Genomic DNA, 21,192 nt, shown 5'->3' with positions numbered 1-21,192 from the left:
GTCACAATTAAGACTGGTAACAGCCAGATTGGAATTTGGGATTTACGACGAGTTGCTGTAAAATAGCAAGTCATGTTCATGATGATATTCGAAAAGGTCACAGAGCTAATAATTGCGGTTGAGTGAAAAGCAATCGAGAGGTAGCTTCGTTAAAACTCGATAAAAATAATAGTTTTGCGGCATGATCAGTTGGTGTTGCAATAATTGAAATAACGTGAGATCAGTCGAAACAGTTAGGAATGAAAAAGAGAGAGGACGATTTATGTTGGGAGGAGAGACAAAACGCCTTCAATTCAGCTGATATGCAAAAAAAATACTTAAACGTTCCCATATATATCGATGGCTGAAGTGCCAGACCACAGATCTCCATTTGCGACGTTGTAGACTTCCTTTCATACTTTATTGTTCCCATGAAGAACTAGCAACGTACATTTTGAAAACTTACTTGATTTTTCTTGTCTGGTGGTAAAATATTATGTACTAATTTCAAGCTATGAAGTTGACTTGTGCCACTTCAAAACAATAAACTAGGAGCGGAGATTTTGAAACACCGCAATAGATATACATGATGTTGCAATTGTATCACTTTAGCCATCGAAATGTTTCACGTGGCTGATTGCAATTCTCATAAGTTGACAACACTGGCTTTCGTCTATTTAAATGTCGGTAAATAATATCGACGGCCAAAATGTGAAACTTCGACTCTCTTTTGCCGTGTTACAATTTCCGATCCTATTTAATTTTTTCGAAGAGGAAAAAACTAACTTAATAGCTTGAACTTTCATCAAAATAATTTGCTAACAAAGAAATAAAATCAAGGAAGTTTTCAAGAAATTACGTTGACTAGTTTTCCAAAGAAAAAGGAATGTATGACAGGAAGTCTGCGTTGTCGCCAACGGAGATACGTGGTTTCTTACACTGGTCGTCGATAGGACAATCCAATTGTTTTCCATGGACAGTTTTGAAGTGTTTTTCATTTCTATAGACTAAAAAATGGCTGAGAGGGCTAAAACCCTGCAGGGTTGGTAGTTTTGGAGATGGCCCCTTAAAGATATTTCATACGAAAAGAATGTTGAAAAATGATTCCGGAAATCAATTCGTGTTTCAGGAAAACTGATATGATTTTTTTTAGACCTGTCACCCATGTCTCACTGAATAATTCTTCCATTTTACAGCCGCCGATTCCCTGGAGGGCTATTCTGACGTCACGCCCTCTATGGATAAATATTTTGGCGCAATGGGGCGGAATGTGGGGTTTCTACACCCTCCTCACCCAGGCACCCTCGTACTTCAAGCAAGTGCACAGGCTTAATATACAACTAGTGAGTAAACTCATTTTTGCCATTTTTAGTAATTCCCATTAATAGGACCACATTTAGCGGGTAGGAACTATAATTTTTGGCTCATTATAGAAACAACATAAGTGTTATTAATTTTCCTATGCAGATAAGTGTTTTTATCGAGGAGCCATAAATCGTGGTTCTTAATTGAAAAATGCAGTTCAACTAGCGGCGAGTTGCAGATCCGGCAAACAGAGCTATGTATCGATGCTTGGAGGGGCCAGGAGCTCCGACAAGAATCGATTATTTAACATAGGTTTAAATTGAGGAAATCCTCTGTTGCCAAATTGCTGGATCTGCCTGCACGACTGCAGTGAGGCGAATCAATATTAGAGATTCAGTGGCAATTTGGCAAGATGACAATACTGTTTTTTCTCGATTAATGTTTTTTCATGCGAGGCAAGGCAACTCATCGAGAATCGAGAGTTTTACATTCATTTAAATGGAGTAAAACAGTGTTGCCAACTTGCAAAATCGCCTTGGAGTTTGGAGTGATCAGACATAATGTGGAAACTTTAAAAGCCTTCATCTTCTTAATACGAAACATAGCGGTTAACAAGTTGTATAATTTGGGTTTCTCGTAAAATTTACTGCTAAAAACACCGCTGAGACTTGACTTGATGTGACGGGATAAACAGCAAAATTTGCAGTTGTAGTGAAAAATTGCATGTCCGATTCCTCTCAAAGGCTCCTGCCACTGTGGGGCGACTACGGGCATGCATGTATAAAAAAGTATCTTAATGGGAGAGGTGTGAATGTGGACCTTTCGAAGCTAGCCATTCCACCATTGATAAAAACGCGCAAAAGTCGTAATTTTTCTTGAAAGGCAAAATCCACCGAGAAAAAAATGAGCAGTCTAGCTAATATTTGTGCTGGTGCAATCTTGCTTCATCCAGTAAATTAATCACTGATAAGAGTACACTGTATGAGAAATAGCACGTGTCTATACATACAAATCACGTGTGAGGAGTATAAATATCATTGCCAGCACTTCGCGCGTACTTGAATTTGTTGTTTATTGGCGAAGTTTACTTAGCGTAAACGCAAGTACATTTTATCATAAATCGGTTTCATGTTCAGAGAGAAGGTAAAAGGGGTCTGTGCATTTGTTAGAATCTACGAAAATGCAGAGGCTTGGAGAAGCAAAAGGTTTATCCACTATATTCAATAGCTTAGAACAGAAGGGTCGGCTAGATCTGACCCAGGAACTTCGGTCAGAAATCATCTTACATTACCGGAAGAGAGCCTTGAGGCCTTTTCCATTCCTTTCCGAGTCAAAACTTTTCACAAAATTTCCACGAAAAGTGTAAAGAAAAATTTAAATGGCGATTAAATGTACCGCGTTCAGCAGAGATGAACCAAACCATATCAGCTATTGCCAAATTTAATTGGGTAATTTCATTTTTGACAAAAGGACGTTTGCGCAGATTCCTTTGAAAATGTTAATGAATTTTCGGCATAGCTGGAAGCAAATGCTTTAAAATATTTAAAAGAATCCACAAAGCAATTAATCCACAATGGACCACTAGACAAGGTACAAACTTAAGCATTCTGATACAAGTTTCGTAACTAAAATTTCACGTAGAACACGATGCGCACATAGAAAATTACCGAAATTAACTCCTTACTAAGATATTTGATGATTCTTGATGCGTGAATTCAAATCACCCGCTCATTAAAACTCAACGCTCTACGTGATTCACATCGCGCGCTAGACGTTATCATGACAGTCTCTGCGATGTAAAAATCTGGCAACCTCAATCTTGACGCTTTGGCTCAGCTGTAGCAAATTGCTTATAGCTTGAACAACACATGGTGGGAAATGAACATTGCTCGATTGAGAAGATTGCTGAAACCGTTGTAGTGCGCGATTTGACTCACGTAGGGCTTTGAGTTTCTTGTAAGCGGGCAGTTCAAATTTCTCGTAACCAATGTGAAATAAAAATGTTAATATCTTCGTTAGGAGTTGGTTTCAGTAATTTTCGTTGCGCGAATCATGCACGTAAAATTCTGGTTAAGGAACATGTATCAGATTGCTTAATTCGTACCTTGTCTAGTGGTCCATTAAAGGCAATAACTAATGTGGCTTGATTGCTTCCTGCTTAACGCGATCCAAATGAGGATTTTTTAAAAATTTCACTAGGTTTTTGACTTACCTACCTAAAGGCTTTACGTTCTTTTCACTTATTTACTTATTTTCAATTTTTTCGACGGACAAAACGAGGGAATTTGCCAACCATTGGAATCTCCTCAATGCAAAAACGGCAAAATCTAGATTATTACAATGTTTGACAACTATTCTCTTACCGCGAATAGCACCCTGGTGTAAGTCTGGGGGATTACTCATACAGTCTGAAACCACTCGCGCATATTTTTTTCAAGGTATTTTACCCTGCCCCCTCCCATATGAAAAACGCCTGACTGCGCCGCTGATTGCGTCAAACATTGTGTTGAACTAAACTATACTGCTGTGCTAAGGACAAGTGCCGCGGCACTTTCGCGGCGCGCCGTATGAACATTCGAATGTTGCCGAATTGCCTCTCAGATCAGATTTGTTTTCGAAAAACTTTATGAATTCTTTCTCTTAAAATTTTTGAACGTTTTAGATCATATTACGAGCAAAATTCCATGAAAAATTGGAAGAAAAGTATTAACTAATTTCCCCGAAAATTTCTGATTTGTTGAAGGAGACTTGGCAATGTCTGCAGGCTCATACGGCGTTCTTTCTTCCTTAGCACGGCGGTATAGCTTGAATCCTCGAATTACCCATACAAATTAAGCGTTTCTTACAGCATCGTTTTTGTTTTCAGAATGGATTATTTTCGGGCCTTCCATACCTTTTCAAAACGGCGTTCGCCTATGGGTATGCAATTTACACGGACAAACTGCTGAAGAGTCAAAGGATAGGACGCACGGCTGTGAGAAAGCTGGCAACTTTCGTGTGTAAGTAATCCGTATGTACCATGGCGAAGCGCGAATTTTCGATTATTGATATTTCCCCATTTGAAGCTACGGTAAAGAATCGACTATTAAAGTGTTCGTTGCGCACACCATGTTTATCGATCCTGTTCCATGGGTTTAAATGACAGAACAATCGATAATCGCAAAGCACGACACGCCACTAATGTAGGTACCTACCATCGTTCGAAAGGAATAAAAAATCAATCAAGCCAACAATCGATCATAAATGTTCAGATAGTTTCATGAGTCAATAAACCCACGCCCTTCGGTGAAGACGACTTTCCGATAAGCCCGGGGACTTTTTTATCTTTGAGGACATAGGCCATGGGCGAAACTAAAGGGAAGTTGTAGCCCCCATAGAAATCTACCTGGCCCTCTCCACGAAAAGTACGGGATTTTGCGAGTATAGTTCATGGCATCTCCTCAAGTAGCATACAAATCGCGACATACACTGGAAAAAAAACAAAAAAAAAACACATTGGATCTAGAGTCCAGACTCTTTAAAACAGCGACAAGAAAAAATACTCTTGATTCAATCGGATTTTTGCTTACATCAAGAACCAAGCCTCTTAATTTGAGCGGATGTCCTTTTGATTTAAGCAAAAATCTGATTGAATCAAGAGTATTTTTTCTTGTCAATGTTTTTAAGAGTCTGGACTCTAGATCCAATGTGTTTTTTTTTCCAGTGTAAAGAAATAAAGTTGAGATTTTTTTGCAATGTTTTGACGATATAATCGCTAGGATCATCAACATCTGAGCGAATAACCTCGATCTTGTCGAAATTGCATCTCTATAAAATCCCAAGCGAAAAAAATCGAAATTTTACCTCAATTTTTCACGATTTTTTGTTCGATAATATTGCGATTTTGTTGCACGATCATGTGATGAAATCGCAATTTTATATCCGATAATATTGCAGTGATTCGACGTCGATAACATCGCGATACATTCTTCTTTATCTAACGTTTCCGGTGTTTATACCGGTGTATAACCGGTGTTTCGTTTGGAACAGCTTAAAAATACTCTAAAATTTCTCAATTTCCAAGAACTTTCCGGGGAGGCGCCGCCCCTCTCCCCTTTAGAGCTGGGCGAGTCCCCTGGGGTCTCTCTTGATGGGACGTGCTTTTCTGTGCCCCCTCATACACGCTTTTAGGTGGAATATCTTTTCTGACCTTAGAGCCCTCTGTGCCCAAGTAGCACAATGCAACGAAAATATTAAAATTAAATTAAAATTCGATTTCAATAAAATTGTGATTTTTTTAACCATTAAATTGCAATATTTTTACAATATTTAGTCGAATTATGCCAAGTTTAAGGGATCAACAAAGTGGGCTCCATGTGTCAGAAAGATAGGCAAAACGCAATGCAATGAAAAGTTGCAACTTATTGCAATTAGTTTCAAAAGGTAAATAGGGCCCCTTCAAATAGAGCTATAGGCAACATACACAACGCGTAAAATTGTCAGTGGAATTTTAATAATTTTACAATGGACTTTCTACTTATTGCAATCTATAAGGTGTTCTACTGCCCCCCCCCCTCCCCCCCCCCCCCCCCTCCCCCCCCGCCACCTACAACAAAACGATCCTAATTACGCCTGTGATAGGAGGCACTTATAATTTGCTAGGTTCTCATTTTTAAGACTCAAAGTCATATTCATGGTTGCTCCTCAAACAGCTCCATCACCTTAATGGGACCCATACACGGAATTTTCCACAGAATAGCTAGGACTGCCTTTTGTCTGCCTTCAGACTACCTACGAAATAAACTAGAATGATCTGCTGATAGACATTTTTTTTTTTGTTGGGCCAAGTTTAAGAGACACATATCAAGTTGCAGGTATAGGAAAAAATTAGTTGAGAGTAGTTTTGAATTAATTTAGCTACCCGTTATTTTTATCCTGTTTAAAATTCAAAGTCAAGACAAAGTATTTTGAACAAGAAAAAAATCGTTAAAATTTGTACTTGACAGTAAATCCTCAAACCTCTTTTTATTGGCTCAATTTTCATTTGACTGTGCGCCTGTGCGTTATTGTTAGACTCTGTTCCTTTCTTAATTGACTTCTAGATAAAGCCTGATGCTGATTTCTTTGCAATAAATTTTTTAAAAAAAAAAAAAACAACCAGGACATAAAATCTCTTCCTTTGCCATTTACATGCAATGCCAGGGCAACTGTTCACAAGACTTAAGTTCTAGATTGTCTAACGTGAGCCGGACCCATATCACAATATGAATGTTTGTGCGTAATTTACTCTGAGTAACGTTTGAGTAGTGTCATGTATGTACCTGACAAGGCTTTAGATGCTTTCATGGACTGCTGAAGTTAGACTGTAGATTATCGAAGCAAGAGGTAATTACAATAACACCAGATCAAGGGAACCACATCAAATATGTAGTAAACTTAAAAGTTCCTAATGGCTTTATGGAAGTACCTGTATGGACTGTAACTGATTCCCTACCTATCAAGACTGATATTTTACTGAAATAACCAAAGGATGGTAAGTGACATAAGTTATTTCAGTTCTGCAAATTCCACACATTAAACCCACAGCACGGATTCACATTAAACGAATAGGTACTGCAGGTATTTAAGTACATTATTTGAATTGCGCAACAGTAAGTGAACTGAAAGCACTAGAGAAGATTCGACACGAATATTGATGATGCTGTTTTCAATTTGATGCATCAATGTTACTTTTTTTAAAGAGGAATATGAATTGATGCCTAGATTGTAAGGGCGCCACTTCAGGTTTTCGCAGGGCTGGGCAAAAAGTGATGAGTTTTTTTTCCATTTATGAAATTTACCTCCCTTTTGGTGAAATAAGGCAGATGGCGAAATGGTTGCGCACACCGGTGAAATTATCGATCAGGTCGTTTCCATAGTTGATTAAACATTTCATTTCCCTCTGTGAGAAGCAAAAGAGAAGCAAGCTGAGACTGCATCTGACAATTTTCCAGCCTCTTTTCTCTCTCTCGTCATATCAAGAAATTTGCCCCGACATGACTCCAAAATGTACAACCAGGCAAATGAAATGACCAGCCTGCCACCTACCAAACAGTGCCCTTTTTCAATTGATAAATGAATTGTTAAGATAAGGATTGATCAATCAGTCATGTGACAGTGGTTCAACAATCAATCTTCTGGTAAGTGCGATCTGCAGCCTGATTATTGAAATTTATGTCAGCACGACAAGAATTGAAAATCAACATATTACACGGCGCAGATAGCGCTATGTCTTGTGTTATCTCATAGCTACATACAGGTGTTACTAAGATTGTGCATGGTGTTTCTCATTGTAAAGGAGCCTGGACGTCTTTTGGCTTCATGGCATTCTTGGCAGATACCTTCTAAATTTCAGTATAGCTTTCATGACAAGGACCATTGCCTTTAGGCTGTAGTATTCCCTTGAAGGAGAAAGATGGCTGCACAATTTTAGCACACCTTGCAACGCTTCACAGGTTTCAGATTTGCAGGCTTCATATATCCCTCATCAAGAGCAGATCCTATTGGAGGCCAAGTTACTTGCATCAGTTACAACTCTAATCTGGCCTTTCATCTGTCCCGGGCATAGTTTATTTAGTTCGCTTGATCTAAACTGTCGGACTCCAGCTTTGAGATGACCCTACACTTTAGTGGCTCATGAAAGGTTGAAATTGGAACCTCCAGAAAGGTCAGATTGGACAAAATCATAAGGGATGCTATGGGCGCAATATGTATCAAAAATAGAGAAAATTAATCAATCCTTACGTTTGAAGGAGTAGAGATGTAATGAAGTCGGGAATACAACTTGGTGAAACTTGACTCGCTACCGAACTCCCGAACACAAATCGCGGAGAAATCACACGAAAAGCCACGAGAAATGAAAGTCCCATGGTCGAACATATTAGGACGAAAGATGATCGATTACTTTTTAAATACAGTCGTTGTGCATTCATCAAAATACGCGAAATACTGCAAATGCAAAATGCACAAATGCACGGTCATGCACACACACACACGTGAAAATTCTGAATCTGATAAGGATAAACAATAACAAAATCGGCTTGTCGAGGTTGCCGGATTGCCAGAATTGACTTAGTTCATTCCGTTTATTCCGGATTTTAAATGACTGGAATTTTACGGCAAATTCTGAACCAGGCATTTTGATTGGTCAAGACCGGTTCATTCCATGCGTTCCCAATTTAACCAAAAACGGCGGGAATTTCAAATTAGACCGGATATCCTGCTAATATATTCCTTTCCGGTCAAGTCAACATGTCTGACAGGAAATGGATTTTCCCGCTCTTTTTCGTACGAGAGTGCTGCCCTCTGGGAACAGTTGGGTGAAACAATGTGCCCATCGTGCACATATTGCATCTGTGCCATAGAGTACATAGAGTCGTAATGTAAATGGGAGAGCTGGCGCCATGTTCTGCTCGACGAATTCCGAGCCCGGTGTGCGCCGAGTTCGGGTCGCTTTTTCGATACATTTTCGATCCAAAATGGCGGTGTGGAATACATGGTAATTCCTATCTCCGTTGTTGTTGTTGTTGTTGTCATCGGATGACCGGGTACCTGTGTATCGCAAACAATCGATTATGTATCGAAAAAGTGACCCGGCGTCACACAGGAGTCTCGGAGTTCGGGACATGGAAAATGCTTAAAAGTGGCGCCAGCTCTCCCAATTACATTACGACTCTATGTACTCTATGATCTGTGCGCGCTGTATGCTTTCGGTACGCATTTGTGCGCATAAATACAAATTAATTTTTATTTTCCTTGAAATTTGAATAATTTTTCAGGAGCTGCGTTTGGCACCCGCAACAACTAATTGCGAATTCGACAAGAAACTTCGAAGTTAGACTCATGATTTTTTTTTTCAGAAGCTCAAAATTGATCCTAATTTTGTTTAGATATTCCATTTAATAAAGTTTCATGAAATTTTGCATATCTTGCTCTATGAATAAGAAACCCCAAAAAAAGTCTATTGTTACCGAGTTGATCAAGAATATGGAGAAAACCATGCCAGATTCATTTGATGGAAAATAAAATGTACCAAAATCTAGTAACATTACTTTTTATTCAGAATGTTCTATCAAGGTTCTGTTTTCAATTTAAATTTCAACGTGGGACGAGTGGGACTAACGAACAGGGATTATAGCCTCGTTTGCCAAATGTTTCCAAATGTTGTAATTTGTATGACTCCTCTTCTTGACTCGCTCCGCTAGTGTCTGAGGTTAAAACGCCTTCACTCTCGTGCGCATGCAACACGGACATCCATAGAGCCCGCATATTTGCATGCATCCGGGCGTTATAATGAAATTCGTTCAGTACCTATCCGTCGCTTGCGACACTAACTGAAGCTTTCATTTTTTCTCTTACTTTTAACTTAATTCCAGCGTTGCCTAGTATGTCGATGAAGCAAACCAATACTGATTTCTTTCGTTACATCGTCAAGTTTATATGGATTATTGGTAAATTGATTAGCTCTTCATAGAAGGTCTCATAATTGTTTGACAATCATCCATTTGTTCTAGGTATCACTCTACAAGGGTTCTTACTTATTGGCCTAGCGTTTTCAAGCACCAATGTTTCGTGCGCTGTGTTTTTCCTGATCGTCGCCACGATGGTTCACGGTGCTGTAACATCCGGACCAATAACAAGCTACATAGATCTCAGTCCAAATTTTGCGAGTAAGATTCAACACTTCTGATGTTACATAAATGTAATATCGACGGTAAAACTACCGGATCACGTACCTCGGTTTGCCACATTTTGGACTTCCTGGCATACTTTCTTTTTTCCATTGAGAACCACTCAACGTCAATTTTTGAAAATTTTCGATAAAACTTCTTCTCCTTACAAAGAAAACTCTGTGAAAACTTTAGAGCATGTAATGAAGATGTAGCATGTGTGAGGAATTTGCGATTTGACTGTGAATACTTATGTAAAAGTTTGCGAGAAACACGATGGTCCCACTGATTTTCTCGGAAATCAACTCCCAGCTCAAAAAACCCTCTCAAAGTTGAGGCTGTAATGGAGGGATATCCTACGCTATCCTGATAGTCCACCTCTACATCAAGACAAACTCTCCATGCAAAGATAGGGAGCAAATACATTAGCAGGGTTGCCGTGTTTTCAGTTTTAGAGTCCCCAAATAAAGTGGCAGCCCTGTCAATGTATTTGCTCTCTATCTTTGCATGGAGAGTTCGTCTTGATGTAGAGGGGGACTCTCAGGATAGCATGGGATATCCCCTCCATTTTGGCTTCAACTTGAGATCTTTTTTTGAGCTTGGGAGTCGATTTCAGAGAAAACCAGTGGCCACATCGTGTTTCTCGCGAACTTTCACATGAGAATCAACAGTCAAATCGCAAATTCCTCACACATGCAACATGTCCATTGCTTTGTTCTCCGTCAGAAAATAAAATGGGAGCCGAGATTTTTAAACACCGCAAACTAGACACGCAGTCTGGTAGTTTCACTGTTGATATGTAATTTTGTCATCTCCAAAAGATCATGCTCCGGACCAACCATGACCACAGGCGGTTTGAACACACAAGTGTTATGCTGCAACAAAGAACGCCGTATGAGCCCTCAGACGTTGCCAAATTTCCTTTGGTAAAACCTTAATTTACCGGGAAAAGATTGAATTTTTTTCTTCAATTTTTTCAGACGATTTTGTTCGCAATTTCAAATAAATAAAATGTCTGAAAATTTCTAGAAAAAACACGCATATTCGTTCTATAAAAAAACATGTTTTATCTGAGGAAATTCGGCAATTCTCGAATTTTCATACGGCACTCTTCCTCAGCACGGCAGTATGAACAGTTGGTTTTCTTTGGCCAACGTGCGCGAATTTTCTAAATAATCAGGAAATCTTTTCAATTGGAGAGAAAGTTGCACATAGCGAGTAAACTCTCGTTAAGAAGGTGAATTGATGTAACTCCATAGTAATGGCCAGTTCGGCGCGGATGGGACGCAAAGGCAACACGTCCCAACAAAGTTCAAGTACTGATTTAAAAAAATAAGGAGCCTCTCATTGGCCTCATTTATATATTCAAATTTTAATCTAAATCTTTTTTGCTGGTCGGGATTACTTTTCATAAAAATGGCGCCAAAAAAGAAAGGGGGAAAAATCCCGAGGAGAAAATCAGAATTTGGTATGCAAATATAATGCTGATGAGCCTGTTTTCCCTTGGCTTTTTCCAACAAACCGTGATGCACTGGAAAAAAAGAAAAAAAACACATTGGATCTAGAGTCTAGACTCTTAAAAACATCGACAAGAAAAAATACTCTTGATTCAATCAGATTTAAGCTTAAATCAAAAGGAAATCCGCTCAAATTAAGAAGCTTGGTTCAGCTTGGAAGCTTGGTTGGTGGTCAAATTTAAGCTTAAATCAAGAACCAAGCTTCTTAATTTGAGCGGATTTACTTTTGATTTATGCTTAAATCTGATTGAATCAAGGGTCCTTTTTCTTGTCAATGTTTTCAAGAGTCTGGACTCTAGATCCAATGTGTTTTTTTCCCGTGTGCGATCGAAAACTCCCACGTACCCCTTGGAGTAATTGGAGTATTTTATGAACGACCCTGTATCTGCCGCACTACGGCCATGGTCAGCACATGCTCTTATGTGTCTCAAGGCTCATCCCAGAATACACTTACTCAGTGATGATTCTTGAAAGTTAGCAACACTGTTTTTTCGACGTTTAAATGTATGTAAAACAATCGATTCTTGGTGAGGCAGCTTGCCTTGCCTAATATCGATATTTTTAATTGATTTGAATGGAGAGAATATGGTGTCGCCAACTTGCAAAATTGCCACTGCACTTACTGTTACGGAAACCGCGGCAGATTTCAATAGCCTGGTTTTCCTCACGCTAAAATCTGCCTCGTCTCAAAATGTTTTGAGCGAGATTTTCAATTACATCTGAAACAAACATAACAACTACATTTCGTTGATTTATATGACTTCAAAATCTTGATGACAGACTATGCTTTCTATTCATCTATGCACAACTTACCGAGCGTCTGTTTATGCTTATTCCTCAGGTATCCTGCAAGGTATCTCTGGCACCGTAAACGTATGGCCAGGATTTCTATCTCCTATGCTAGCTGGATATCTGACCTACAATAATGTGAGTATACTTTGAAGTATTTTTCATTTGAAGTATTATGCATTTATATTCAATGGAAACCGTAAGCACAGCAGCACCGTGAAGCAGGATAAAATCCTAAAATTATATATTTTTTCCTCAAAATCTCAGTACTTGCCCTCTTTTTCTGAGACAGATTTTCTTTACGAAGAAAGGCGGCTGATCCTGGATCAATGTTACAAAAATTACTTTTATGTGCAGTTAGGATTAAATGGACGACGATTGTTCGGCTAGTGAGGAAATTGAGCCGAACAACAAGAAAAAAGACCAATTTCTCGTAACGAGGTTTCGAAAATTTGTAGTAAGGTCACAGTGTAAACACCGAGGCGCGTAAAATGTTAAACACGAAACACGCACCATTATAATCTTACGGCACCAGCGTTTTTTTAAATACGCATATCCTTGGAGACTTTAACGCTAGGATAGAAAAGTAGAGAGTTGCATGAAAGCATTGATGCATGTCGTTAGCAAGTAAAAACACTCTGGGAAATTTCTCTCCTTCATTCAATCTCTCTCTCTCTCTCCCCCTCTCTCTCCCCCTCTCTACTTCAACCCCTGTCCTAGGACCAATCACAGCTCTCATCACCACTTCTAGCCCCCTTTCCGTGTTTTCCACCGTAGCACCACAGTACAACGAAAAAATTTAAATAACTTGCAATTTCATGCAATAACGTAAATTCAAACATCAATTCTACCATTTTGTCTCCAAATTAAATTTAATTATTTTTATTTTAAGTGACATATTTCGACGGTGTAAGTCGGCAATCACATAACTCGGTTTGTGACGTCGCAGACTTCCTGTCATACTTTATTTTTTAAACGGAAAACTACTCAACGACAATTCCTTAGAACTGCCGTGATTTTTCTTCTCTATGTGGAGACAATCGCTAATCCACCATCCATCTCGATATTGCCGCGTTATCCCATCGGGCTGTTGTTCGAAGTTCGCCGCGACTCCTAGCAACTATTTTAATTCCCCGGAGATCAAATTGCATATCCAACGAAGTGAAAGAACTTTCAGTGAGTTTGCCAATCCGAAACTTGGCAAATTTCTGAGAATTATTCCGCCTTTTTTCATTTATCATTGTTTCTGTTTTTCTTCACCCTTACGTATGAGGATGAAAGTGCGTTTTGGCTGCAAGCAACGTACTATTTTAATTCTCCGGAGATCACATTACAAACTCAACGAAATGAGGGAACTTTGGTATCGCAGTGCGGTTATCTATCGCCGTATAAGCATTCGAATGTTGCCAAAATGCTTTATTGAAAATATTTATTTTTGAGGAAAGATGTGAATATTTTTCCTTAAAATTTGCAGAATTTTTTTCATCAAATTACGCATGAAATCCTATGAAAAATTGGAGGAGAAATATTTACAAGTTCGTATGAAAATTCTTGATTTGTTGAAGGCAATTTGGGTGACGTCTGATGGCTCTTACGCCGTTCTTACTTCACACGGCAGAGTTTTTTGGATCCATAATAGTGCTGCACTATTGTATCTTCTTGTTTTTAGTATTTTTTTCTTATTCTTCACATAGGAGGGAAAAATCAGAAAAGTTTCTAAGAAATGAGGTGAGGTATGTTTGCGTTTTAAAAATAAAGTATGACGAGAAATTTGAACTTTAACAAATCAAGATACGAGTTTCTGCAACTCCATTAACAATTATGTCCAATGTGTAGGGATGGCGATTTTTAATCGATTTTTTGAAAAATCGATTTGTTGCGCCGGAAAATCGATTAAATCGGATCGATTTTTCGAGCCGAAATCGAATTATTAAAAAAGGAAAAAAAATCAAAATTTCCTACGTTAGTGTGTCACATAAGGCTTAAGTTCTGTGAAACCCCAGTTTCATTTCAATTAAGTTCAGTTTTAGTAGTAGATATGTTTTGGCGCTTGGATTTTTAAGTGTTGTAAAATCGATTTTAGATTTTCTCCAATATGGATTTTTTTCATCCGATTTTAAAATCTAATCGATTTTTACCGAAAATCAAATCGACTCGAAAAAATCGCCATCCCTACCAATGTATTGATTTAATTAGAATTTCAATTCGAACGGTCTACTTTCAGCAAACACCTGATCGATGGCAGTTGGTGTTCATCATATCCGGGGCGTCTATGATAGTTCCTGGTCTCATCCACTTGGCATTCGCCGATTCGCGGCTGCAGCCGTGGAACGAGGGGAATTCAGCCTACCAACTCAACAAATACGAGCTAAAGCGGCTCAAAGTTTCAAAACGAGAGCGGTCGCAAAGTAAGCGATAGCCGATATTGCCGTGCTGAAACAAATCTACCCGTTTTTGTTAAAGTTTATGAAATAGATCGTGTCACACGGACGTATCAAACGGATGAGATTGTACCGATATAGATTGGTTCAAAACATAAACATAGCCCTTAAGGTGATTCGATGGACGCCGTATTTTGTGTCAGAACGGCATGCGATATATCGCATCAATTGGTTCCATTTTTTCAGCTACTCGTCATTTTTCTCCAATTTTGAGATCGCAACTCTGTTGTCAGGAGACTAAAGCACTTACTTACCAATTTTAACATAGAAATTCAACGTAATAAAGGCGTGTTTTTTCAGAGAGAAAACATCGCATTCGATACTGATATCGAAACTGCACTCGAATGCGATTTTTTCTCTCTAAAAAAACCACGCCTTTTATTAAGTTGAATTTCTTTGTTCAAATTGGTAAGTAAATGCTTCAGTCTCCTGACAACGGAATTGCGATCTTAAAATTGGAGAAAAATGACGAGTAGCTGAAAAAATGCAACCAATTGATGCGATATATTGCATGCCGTTCTGACACAAAATATGGCGTCCATCGAATCACCTTAAAGTCAATTTTTCAATTTTAATCAATTTTACTCAAGTTTTCAATTGAGTGATCTAACGGAACGGGTTTTTTTGTGATAGATTTTCTATTCGTATGAACGAGTAATAATGAAGATCCATAAGTATGAATGAGTAATAATTGGGCGCAAGAGTGATGAAATTGCAACGAAATTTCTTATTTTCGGCTTTTCCGATTAATATCCTAAAATTTTGATTTGAGGTTATGTTCTATTGTTTCGAATCAAACGATACATCGAATCACTATCGAATACAATCCATTAAGACAGTAACGCACCGAGAGGAATTTTGAGGGGGATGACGGACTATATTCGCATCGAAGAAAAACTGAAAAAGTCACTTGAGGGGCGCAAAACCCCTCAAAATGTGACCGCACGGACGGGAAAATGCCAGACGAGGAGCTTGGAGTTTCACGCGCACAAGTGCAGTTTTTTTTTTTTTTTTAAAAAAGGAGATATTAATGATTTCAAGTGAAACTAGTCTTAATAGATATTTTATGAAAAGTTTGCTCCAAATTTCCATTTTTTAAGCATCAAATGTCAGTTTGAACTTTCGTTCCGCCATAAGGATCTATGTAATTCCGTGACTGAACACGCATTTCTCGAAATAGCAAAAACTGCACTTATGCACCTTGTCCTCTAAGCCCCTAAATGCGAGCGGCCTTGTTTAGGTAACTTACATAGGGATAAGACTGACATGTTGTTTATATTGAGGTTAGGTGATGGAGCTCTTGGGGCCCAAAAGGGCTGCCGATCCCCGGAGACATTCATTGTTACAATTGTTATGATCCATTGTTAATGAAGCACGCATTTGACTTAGTTTATGCACAAATTTACTTATGTTTCGGAAGAACGCTCATTTATGAACATTCTTGGCCATCTTAGTTTGATATTGGAATCTGCAGATTGGTGGTAACAATTTCGTTTTCAAAGGTTGGCTGTTCTTTTGGGCTTCTTTAGAGCTCCACATTTCGGCATGTCTGTTGTCCTTATATAGGTACTCTAGCTCAGTTCATTTTTATGCCAGGGGATTGCATGAAATTATACTTGTATCAGCAAAAAGGTCAAAATTGAATGTAAATGAAAATAATTTGTGTTGAGTAAGACAATGTAAAAATTCAGACGTAAAGCACCAAGGTAGAAATTACTGGTGGTTAAGCTCAGATTGCAAAGAATTGTTTTCTTCTTTAATGCGTGGCGCCAACTAGCAGTGCCTATGCCTGTTCATAGTAAAATCAGTGACTTTGGTTGGGGTTTGTTTGAATAGGCAACTAAACTAACTGCCTGGCAAAGCGGAGAGTATCACTCGGGTTTGAAGGCGTTCAAACCCGAGGTGGTGCTTTCGAAGTTCCGCACCCATGAATATTGCAACATACTTTTAGGCATTTTTGGAGCCAAGAATGTATTAAATACACCTCTATGTAAAGGTACATTATTCGACTTGAAAACAGTTTTTCGATGTAGCGCTGTGATCATCTTACCCATGGACGTCATAAAACGAGAAGAGAAATCAGAAGAGGATCAGAATCAAGGAGTAAAATCGTTCTATCTCATGACCCAAGCCCCCTTACCTTTGGCTACGTCATTACTGAGGGGATGATTTATTTTTAGCAGTGCTATAACATGTACCGCAGACAAAAATACTCTGTTGATCTCTGATATGTTATTTTTGTCTTTGCATGATAAAATGTGATAGCTTAATCGATTTCGAAACGGACATTATTTAAAATCCGTTAACCTGTTTTTGAGCCGAATTATTCACTCTGAAATTTCTGCTCATCCTTCCGAAAATTCAATTGGTCTGTTTTTGTGGTCTCGTGTATTTTTTTTGTAAATAAATGTCATATATAATTGTTGAAATATTTTCTTTCGATGGTCAAACTTCTAACCTGTCCTCCGTAGAAGATCTAATTTTGGGGCCCACTATTCATTCGTATCGTCATCATTGGGCATGTTTTTCTTTCAAGCGTCAAAAACACTCTAGCCGTTTGATCAAAACTAAACTTCTTACAATTAAAACGAACGTTTTGAAACATCAGGTACTCATAACAGATAACCATCCTTTATATTTCGGTCATTGATTTGCTTTCAGTTACTTTATCGTAAACACAGAAGTTTCAGAATGTTGGCGTCATTGCGATGGTATAAATTCCTTTTTGCAACGTGTTATCCATATTTTAATAAACGCATCCAAAAAAGAATCGTATTTTCTTTCACGGCACGATCAGCCTGAAAGTGCTGCGTGAACGATGATGAAAGGTAGGAAACGCCTTCAAAAAGGGAGCATGCAATTTACATTGCACCGCAGTACTCAATGGCTTTTAAGGCTCCCTGAAAAGAAAACACGGAATACAATTTTCCGAGCTTTCCACACTCTTTTTCCCATAGTGACGATCCGGGATTTTCCTTTAAGAGTTCAATGTGCAAAATGTTGAATATGTAAATGTCCGTTGTTTAAAGCCGCTCCAAAGTGTCCTAAATGCACTTAGTTCATTGCAAACAAAAAAACTGGTCCACTGTCAGAGAAATACTTTTGAAAAGAGTCTCTTCGTATCATTGATATGCATTCATACAAAACATCCGTGCAAAAGAGGAACACCATTTGGACAGGGTTCTCCCAATACAATGTTTTTTTATGAAGGAAGTTATGAATATTTTTTGTTTAAATTTTCAGACACCTCGGATAAAACACCGAATACCTACAATTCTCTCAAAAGTTCGAAAATAATTAATCATAAGTTGCCCTAAAAATGTGTATACTATAAAAAAGACAATTGCTGAGGGTCCTTACAGCTTCTTACCGATGGCCAAAATGCCAAACCACCTATTTCCATTCAGGAAGTCGCAGACGTACTGTCATACTTTATTCTTTATTTGGAAATCTAGTCAACGTAATTTCGTGACCTTAATTTTTGCTTTCTGTTAGCAAGATATTCAGTATGAATTTCAAGCAAAGAAATTGGCTTGTTTCTCTTCGAAAAAATTAAAATTTGTGGACATTTTAAAACACCGCAATTGAGACACGTGGTTTCGCACTTTGGTCATCGATATTTCGAATAATAGTCGACATATTTCCACCACACGTTTCAACTTTGACCTACCCTATGCATCTCCTGAATGTCAATTTGGGGGACGGTTAGGTATCCTGCTTCACGGAGCAGGTAAATCACGCACATTGAAGTGGAAGATAGCATTCATGAATGACTCCGTGCCATTAGTATGCATATGTATTCCTTTATCATTTGCAAGGCTAATTTTTCTCATTAAGTGGGTAATCAGGAATCAATGTCAAGTATTAATAATTTTCCTTGTACTTGATAGAGTCCGTGTAATTTTTAAGGCCTCGAGAGGTATGTAAGATTATATCATCGACCAAATATGAACATTATCGGTGCATCCCTTTTATTTATCTCCTAATACTTAGAAAAACGAAAAGAGAAAACGAAGGAAAGAAGCTTAGAAGCAGACAGTTGCGAGGATGCACTGTGCTAATGATGTCCTCAAACGCGCCAGCATTTGTCCTCCTGATATCGTCGCATTGTGGATCCAGTCAATAGGAGAGGGTCTGAAACGCTTATAACTCAATCTATACACAATTTTGAGGCCCTAAAAGTGGTTCCATTGGTTTTCTCGTGAAATTTTCTTTCAAAAACACCTAGAAAAGTTTAAAATGTGACAAAATAAACAAACAAAGAGCCTCCCAAAATAAGGGCTGACTTTCGCCCCTTTTTCGTTATTCGATTCGACCATCGAACCAAGGTTCATGGTTCAATTGGAAGCTTATAATAACAGAAAACTCAAGAAAAAGATTCAGGATAAGTATAGGAACCGATTTCGAGCTACGGGGTGGCAAAGGGGTCTAACTCGGGCCTTATTTTTCGCTATTTTCTTGTTGAATTGATGTGTCTACGGGGTTCTTATCGTTGTTTACACACGTTATACACACCGGTTCCTACGTATTTTTACAAGCAGAATCGATTTTTAATGTTGACGAGTCGATATATCCATCGGTTGTATCGATTTTTTAAGATTCTTTACGGAAAATCGACGATTTTTGGAGATTGAAATTGTTAATTTTTGATTCATTGATGACTAGATGCACCTAATATGACTGTAGTACACCGACACCTGCGTATTTTTTCTTGGAGACTCGATTTTTCACGTTAACGAGTCGATATATCAATCGCTTTTATCGATATTTTGCGATTTTTTTAGGGAAAACAATGATATATTGGTAGTGAAATTGGTTATCTTCCATCCGAGAACAACCAAATTTTGGGTTGGAACACATTTCCGGTTTCCACATTTCGATTTCCGCGTGAAGTTTTCGATTGGGCCACATTTCCGGTCGAGAAGAAATTAAGATTTTCGATTTCCGGTGAAGTGTTTCGGGTGGATAACGAGTCCCGTTGATTGTGGTTTCCTCCATTATGATATTTTCAGTTCTACTGAGTTTTAGCGTACATAGTGGCAAAATCACCATTTCTGTCTAAAATATTCGTGATTCGAACTGCATCCTTTCCAAATTATAATTGCACGTATTTCTATCAAACAGAACAACGTGCAGAGGGAAAGATGGGGTGGGCTCGTTAGTGCTCGGGCCATAAGAATGAAAGGGAAATATAAAGCGCCAGTGACGTCAGCGGCAAAGACGAGAGGAACGACGACCGAAAAGGCGACCGTTAATTCATGAGCCCTGTCCACAAGGTTCTAGATACATGCCCATGGCTCATACACTGTGCACATAGTTCCGTTTGGATCGCATTTTGCAAAAAAGAACCACTAGCATTGCAATGATGCTAAGATTGTGCAACTTCATCTTTTGCAATAAAATTGCGGAACTCGTGAAAAACTATGAAATTTAGATGGTAATTTTTGTCTTAAATTTACAGTTTTTAGCGAGTAAAATAGAAACTATTAGTGGATAATCGGGTTTTCCTCCAAGACAAAAGAAGTTGCATAATCTTAGCAACATTGCAATGCTAGTGGTTCCTTTTTGCAAAATGCAATCCGTTTGACAGAACGTGAAATCCCGCTTCTCAAATTCAGCAAAAGGAATACTGTGAGCTGACTAAGTGCGGCACCCATGAGCCGTGGGCACGTATCTAGAGCCTTGTGGACAGGGCTCATGAATCAAAGACCGCCTTCCTCGCCGCTGACGTCACTGGCGCTTTGTATTTCTCATTCATTCTTATGGCCCGAGCACGAACGAGCATACCCCATCTTTCCCTCTGCACTTAGTTCTGTTTGATAGAAATACGTCCAATTGAAAAACGTACCCCGAAGAGAGAAGAAAAAAGCCAAAAAAAAGATACAAAAGGAGCTTCAAAAACACGGCGCAGATTTCTTATTGATCACATCACTTTCTTTAAAAAAAAAAAAAAAAAAAAAAAAAAAAAAAAAAAAAAAAAAAAAAAAAAAAATCAGTTCCGCGTACGAAAGTTTAACTGCAAAACGCAGAATTTAATACCGCAACGCAAATGTCTTTAACAGGCCCAGGCCCTTTAACTGCCCGGTTTAAACACTTTCTGAGTTTACGAAAAAATATTGAATAAAATAAAGCACTGCAACAAAGGGTCGATTATGCGTTGTCTGATCCAGCTTAATGAATCCGGATTGAAACAGCGCCGACCAAACTGAAGCGAAATTGCCCTGGGATATGTGTAAAGCACTGACCATTGGACCGGAACACAGCAGGACCCCGTATTGATTGGATACCTCTTCATGACGTCATGGTGCTGACGTCACGGTTTGTCCGTTACAACACGCTATCGTATCAGCCGAGTAGTGACAGCTCTTGCATGACAGACCTCCCTCCACACCTCCCGCGAAAGTACAGGTTGCTTACCTCAACCATCGTCTCGGAAGAATATATGCTGTCATTATATATACAGGATGATGCAGG

The 21,192-nt window shown here is 38.7% G+C and overlaps 1 protein-coding gene across 1 annotated transcript in view; it reads left to right on the top strand.

Moving 5' to 3' along the window:
- The window catches only part of LOC109038629 (sialin), a 31,384-nt gene extending 14,237 nt beyond the window's left edge, over nt 1-17,147 (top strand). The window contains exons 6-10 of the mRNA XM_019053740.2: nt 1,176-1,322; nt 4,151-4,283; nt 9,816-9,971; nt 12,330-12,415; nt 14,502-17,147. Of these exons, the coding sequence (XP_018909285.2) occupies nt 1,176-1,322; nt 4,151-4,283; nt 9,816-9,971; nt 12,330-12,415; nt 14,502-14,696 (717 nt within the window). The 3' untranslated portion in view covers nt 14,697-17,147. The remainder of the gene's footprint in view (nt 1-1,175; nt 1,323-4,150; nt 4,284-9,815; nt 9,972-12,329; nt 12,416-14,501) is intronic.
- Nucleotides 17,148-21,192: the final 4,045 nt, after the last annotated feature.

Source organism: Bemisia tabaci, chromosome 6 (assembly GCF_918797505.1).
Source record: "Bemisia tabaci chromosome 6, PGI_BMITA_v3".
NCBI classification, from domain to species: domain Eukaryota; kingdom Metazoa; phylum Arthropoda; class Insecta; order Hemiptera; family Aleyrodidae; genus Bemisia; species Bemisia tabaci.
The sequence above is the reverse complement of the archived record's forward strand: the minus strand, read 5'-3'. Positions and strand labels throughout refer to the sequence as shown.